Below are 5,728 nucleotides of genomic sequence, written 5' to 3'. Positions count from 1 at the left end.
ACTACGTACGTCTCTCTCTCTCTCTCTCTCTCTCTCTCTCTCTCTCTCTCTCTCTCTCTCCAACTTATAAAGTCTCTGTCTTTCGTGGTTTTCTTGTCCATTCAGTAGACTTGACTTCAGAAATCGACACCCATTAGTCTCTGCATGCCTTAGGCTTCTGCGACTGCTTCATCCCAATTCCTAGGTTTCTTTCACTTTTCAGTCTGCACTCTGCAGTTATCACATCGTTCGTTTTGACATATATTTCCCTTGAACCCTTGTATAGGTATGCAATTTAAGAAAGCACAATAATTGAAATGGGTAGTCCGTATTGGTATCAGATCTATTCCCATGTTCCGATCTTTCCATTTTTTTTACCCATTTCTTAGGTAAAGTCTCCCAACTATATTTGAAAATGAATTGGTTATACATAATGATTAAGATTCACTTGTAGTTCCGCTTCTTGCTCTAAAAAAGAAAGAAGAAAGGCTTGTAAGAAATCGCCGGTTCCTACTCTAAGTTTTGGTTTCATTGTTTTTCATTTTTTTTAACCTTTCATTCTTTTATCACTGATTGATAATTCTGGACTGATTAACATTGTCACTACAAGTTCATGTTTTTTTTGTTTTGCTCTCATTATCTTGCTTGTTGCTTCTCTGCTGCTTTCTTTGATAATTCTCAACACCTTTTATGTCTATGCTTTTGTATTATTGGGTGGTCCGTCTTCTATTATGGTAATTCATGTATATGTGTAGTTGGATCACTCCTTTTGGGTTGACATAATTTTCCCTTCGTACTAAGAACCACCATCTTAATGTAGGAGAATGCATATATGCTATGAAATATCATATTCTCTCATCTACCACATTATGTGGTATTCAATATTGTGATTTATAATATTGTGAGTATTCTGGTATGTAATGTGATTTGTTAGTTTACAAAAGGGGAATGAGTGATCCATTGGCTCAGATAGTAATTTTAATTTTACTTGTAGAGTGTGTGCATCAAGAGTTCAAGACTAGAAAGTATTGGACTATTGGCTATATATTTCTGAATAGTTGTTAGGTCCTTGGTTAAGCCCCCCAATCTGAGTTCGATTCACGAAGCTGTCAAATGGCCAGGCATTATATATGCTGCAATGTGTAGTTGGCATATCATATGCCCTGATGGGTTAACTTGTGGATCTAGGAAGCCTTTACCATAACACAAAGTAAAAAAATGTTAAAAAGAGAAAATGATTGACAGGGTAGAACCGTAGAGTTGAAGATGGCCTTAAGACTTTAAAACCTGTAAACTGAATCTACTAGAAACACTGTTGGAGCCTAGTTTTCCTCGAGGATCTGGAAGCCTCCTAGAGCCCTGGAGAATTCAACACTGTAGTAAAGTCTGAAACTTCTTTTGCAACAAACAGGATCGTTTCCCATCAACTAATAATATTCCATTAACCCTTACATTATGACTCTTAGCTACCAAAATAAAACCAAATGTCCCATGCATTTAGTCTCTTAGCTACCGAAATAAAACCAAATCTCCTATGAATTTAGTCTGCATCAGAAAATAGTTTGGGTGTAGAGTGAGTGCATTATGGTCTGTTGAATGATTCAAATGTTTGACTCATAAGATGCAAGGTCGCTGTTTGAGTACAATGTGCAACAACAAAAAAGATTTTTAATCTGTTGATTTGTACATAATAATGAAAACCTGTTTTGCATTTGTTATCATGCTACTAGTAGTTGCTAGTGAATTGTGTTGACCAAGAGATACTCCAGCCTGGTCACATTTGAATCTAGAGACATCATAGAAAAATGCTTTGTCGCGTTTCTTTCATCTTTTAGATCTGAGCAGCCATAAGCTATTGGGTGAAATCAGTTGCTTCTAAGCCAGTCACTTGCCAATTTTTGTGAATCGGCGACTTCGTAGGAGAATAAAGATACAAGTATATTGGACTTCCGATGCTAGACTATTAGGTTGTCATTTTGGGGTGTGATCTACTTTCCTGAATAAACAAAGTTAGCTGTGAATATTGTTTCCTTGTGATTCTTTCGAAGTAGTAATGAAGTTTTGGCTATTACAAGTAAAATCTTTAGGATTAATATAGAGCAAAGAAATGGTCTTCTGTGTACTTGATGTGTGTTGTTACAGCTCTATCTTGTTGTAAATGATCACAGGTTTCAATACAAAAGCATGGATCTTGTGGAAGTTCTGTCTAGTCTCCATGCCTTGAGACAATTATATGAACTCCTTCAGAACATCGAAGATCATGATATTCAACATATAAATTCAAAGAATGTAAGCACTCTTAGAGAGTGAATGTTGACTTTCTATGCTGTTTTGGTCCTCAATGTTCATTATTTTCATGAAGGTAACCCAAACTTTGGATCTGAGAGCGCGAAAACTCTTCAAGCACCTCTTGGATGATGCTACTGAGAAGATGTTCCATACTCATTCAAAGGTATTTTAAGGAACAAGCTCTCCTTTGAGCTTCCTGTTCTTTTTTCTTTTCCTTTTTAATTAACAAGATCCATATTCTAGAATTTTAAAGGCATAAGCTAGAATCTGTCCTGTGGTGACTGTGTTTCTAATGTGAGTATGTTTTTGCAGATAACAGAAGCACACTCTGTTGTCCACAAGACACCCTTGAATGCTTCTCTAAATGTTGTCCTGAACAATGAAAAGGATTCTAAGAGCAGCATGGTCACTTCAGAAAAGGATGAGCAGTATCCGGTGAAGAGCCAGAGTGCAATATCCGTGTCTAAAGTAACCACCTCATCAGATGTGCCTCTATACAAAAAGAAAAGGTGCCGCGCCTGCATTGCAAAAGAAATGAAGAGACAGTACTCAACCAAGGACGCAACGATGTCCAATGAGAGAGCCGAGGTACCAGACAAAAACAGTGGGGATCAAGATCAGCAACGTGACTGGGGTAGTGGCAGTATCAGTTGTGTTGATGAGCAAGCTAAAATATTACCAGAATCCAATAGCAAGACCATAGAGAGAGAGACTCCTATTAATGAAACTCTTCCTTCACCAGTCTCATTAACAACCGGGGCTGGCAAGCAAGAAGTTGTGTATGATTTCACCAAAGTAGTAACAAATGCAATCAGACAAATTGAGTCCTGCATTTTGGCATTGCAGTTGAGTTCTGACTTGACAAAATCTCCTATCAATAATGTTGCTGATGAACATGTTCCCTTCAAGCTTAGCATTTCAGTTAGTCCTGTCGAACACAGAAAAGAGGAGGCCATTATCAGACACGAGATGAATCAGACTGATATTGATACTGATACTGATACGGGAGAGCCTTCATGGGAGAAAGGCTCACAGTTGACTCAAACTTCTCAAAAACATGAGAAGACAGCTGATCCTGTTTCTAGGGGACAAGGCTCCCCGGTGGAAAGCTATATGAAGAGATGTGAGTCTCTGAGTCGATCAGCAAGTCAGAATATTAATAAGATGGTAAGTTATGTTAACGGGCAAAAAGTCTCACCAAATCCTAATGAAGTAACTATGAAGCCTCCCCTGCAGTTGAAGACAGTTGCTACTCCTGTTCAAACATCAGAAACCAGTCTAGACCAAAATCAAACAGGTAGAAGACAAACTTCGAGATATAATTCTTCCATGCCACCACAGTCAATGGGGAACGTGGTATCTGCAGTTGGAGGTGGGCTTGGTACAAGGTCAAGTCAGACGAGAAGACTCAAGACTGGAAAGAGACATGATCAAATAATGATGAGGCCAGTGTTCTTAGATGATGACATGCCAAGTCAGAGAACAAGGACATGTAAGATGTCAAATGTAAGCTCAAGGAAGAAGATCCTACCGCGTCAGGAAGAGTCAGAGGAGGAGAATAGCAGCTCCAGTTCTCGCAGTTCGTCAATGTGGTCGAGTAAGCAAAGTGAAAGCAGTGCAAGTAGCTGTACCAATTATTCTGAAGAATCTTGGAGTCCAAGACACGATGATTTTTCTGAAAGTGATATTAACTCACAGGACAGTTTAAGTAGTAGCTATCACTCATCAGAGGAGGAGGATAGAAGTAGATTGACAGATTCTGTAGAGAGTGACTACAGCCATAGAAAATATCCGGACAAATCTATCGGGAGGTTAAGAAAGATCAAAAACAAGTTGGGACTCATCTTTCACCACCATCACCACCATCATCATCACCATCACCATCATGGTAATGATCGGAAGAAGGTACAAAAAATGTTTCACCACAAAGACAAGTGTGGCAGGAATGATCATGGTCAAGCACGAGTCAAAAAATCACTAGCGGTGAAAAACATGTCAAATAAGAACCAGGGTGGGCAGTTTCATGCATTAGTGAAAGGGCTAATGAGGCATACTAAGCACTCGAAGAAGACGAAAGGTGGGATCAGACCTCATCAGCCTCATGGCCTCAATAAGAAGGTTGTGAACAAGCTGCATTGGTGGCAGACGGTTCGGCATGGTGGAGTAAAGCTGCCTAAAAGAGGGCGTGTAAAAGTAGGATTTGCCAATAAAAGACCAAAACTACCAATGAAGAGATGAGTAGGTAGTATCAGTTTGTATCACATTTTTGTTTATATTGTGTCTTTACGTATCTACCAGCCTAACAGAAAAGGAAAATTAAAGAAGTATTGCACCATTACTGCACCTACTTTATTGTTTCAGGTCAATTTTTTTTTTTTCTTAGACTTCAGTTTGTAGGATCCTAATTTTTTTTTTCTTTTCTTTTTTTTGAGAAAAAGATCCTTGTTTTCATTGCTCACGAAAATGTAATCAGACAATACATAAGTTAAATAAAAACACGTTTTTGTTTCCTGCATTTCGTGTTTGGACCGAGGATATGTAACGATGGTTGTCTTAGGTATATGTAACCGATGTAACTATCTTACGGTCAACACGTACAGGCACCATGCCAAGCCAAATATAGTAAGCCTAACTAAGCCAAGACTTTTCTTTCATCTGAAAAGAGAAGACATGAATCTGATACCTAAGGAACCAAAAAAATACAAGTTTCTGCCAGTCATCACGTTTTGGCTTGGTCTGTATTCTACAGGACATTATTTTTCGTTCTTTTCTATACCACTTGCTTCTGCAGGTGATCTTAATCGAGAATGTATTCAGCTTTCTAAACCTCTGCCAACAAGCATCTAACAGGATTGGCAAGACTCTTCAGCAAATAATCCAACTGATCCTAGATGTTTTCTTTCATGAAGCGACAGCCACCATTACATATTAGTGCGCCTTATGTAGACCATCAAGCCAAAGCCGGTTAAAACACAAGCACCTGCCAAGATTCCAGTGTGGGAATACGTCCATCCAATTTTCTGGGTTGTGGTTTTACTCAATGGAGATGTGGTTTGGTGCCCAGAATCAGAGAAATCCAGATGTAACCTCAGGACCTGACAGAGATAAAGAGTAAAAAGAAAACTACTACGTCAACAACAATATGAAAATGTACAGCTCATGAGCTATGGCTTGCACAATAAATCAAGATTCAGTTGTATCCGGTGCCAGTGTCATGCACAGCACACAGTAGCATACAATCATACAGTAAGTAAATCATTAGGCATATCTGATCTTGTAAAATTTTTCCTCCTATTCGATTAGAGTTATGCATCCCTCGTGCACACAACAGCTAAAAGAATAAAACAGTTGTTTGTTTTTTCTTTGTCAACTGATAAATTGTTTCATAAATCACTGATATATATATATATATACAATGCCGATCAGGTGCGGACATCCGCACCAAAGTTTTGGTGCGGAT

The 5,728-nt window shown here is 38.6% G+C and overlaps 2 protein-coding genes across 3 annotated transcripts in view; one reads left to right on the top strand and one right to left on the bottom strand.

Moving 5' to 3' along the window:
* The window catches only part of LOC101297208, a 4,928-nt gene extending 326 nt beyond the window's left edge, over nucleotides 1-4,602 (top strand). The window contains exons 1-4 of one of the 2 annotated variants that reach the window (XM_004309680.1): nucleotides 10-368; nucleotides 2,148-2,268; nucleotides 2,342-2,431; nucleotides 2,581-4,602. In XM_004309680.1, the coding sequence (XP_004309728.1) occupies nucleotides 331-368; nucleotides 2,148-2,268; nucleotides 2,342-2,431; nucleotides 2,581-4,506 (2,175 nt within the window). In that variant the 5' untranslated portion in view covers nucleotides 10-330 and the 3' untranslated portion in view covers nucleotides 4,507-4,602. Of the gene's footprint in view, nucleotides 1-9; nucleotides 369-2,147; nucleotides 2,269-2,341; nucleotides 2,432-2,580 lie in introns of those variants that run through there. The other variant, XM_004309681.1, reaches the window with a different exon arrangement.
* A 203-nt stretch (nucleotides 4,603-4,805) lies between these two features.
* The window catches only part of LOC101296921 (CBS domain-containing protein CBSCBSPB3-like), a 7,662-nt gene continuing 6,739 nt past the window's right edge, over nucleotides 4,806-5,728 (bottom strand). The window contains 1 exon segment of the mRNA XM_004309679.1: nucleotides 4,806-5,363. Coding sequence (XP_004309727.1) covers nucleotides 5,190-5,363 — 174 coding nt within the window. The 3' untranslated portion in view covers nucleotides 4,806-5,189.

The sequence above is a fragment of the Fragaria vesca genome, unplaced genomic scaffold (genome assembly GCF_000184155.1).
Source record: "Fragaria vesca subsp. vesca unplaced genomic scaffold, FraVesHawaii_1.0 scf0513031, whole genome shotgun sequence".
NCBI classification, from domain to species: Eukaryota; Viridiplantae; Streptophyta; class Magnoliopsida; order Rosales; family Rosaceae; genus Fragaria; species Fragaria vesca.
The sequence above is the reverse complement of the archived record's forward strand: the minus strand, read 5'-3'. Positions and strand labels throughout refer to the sequence as shown.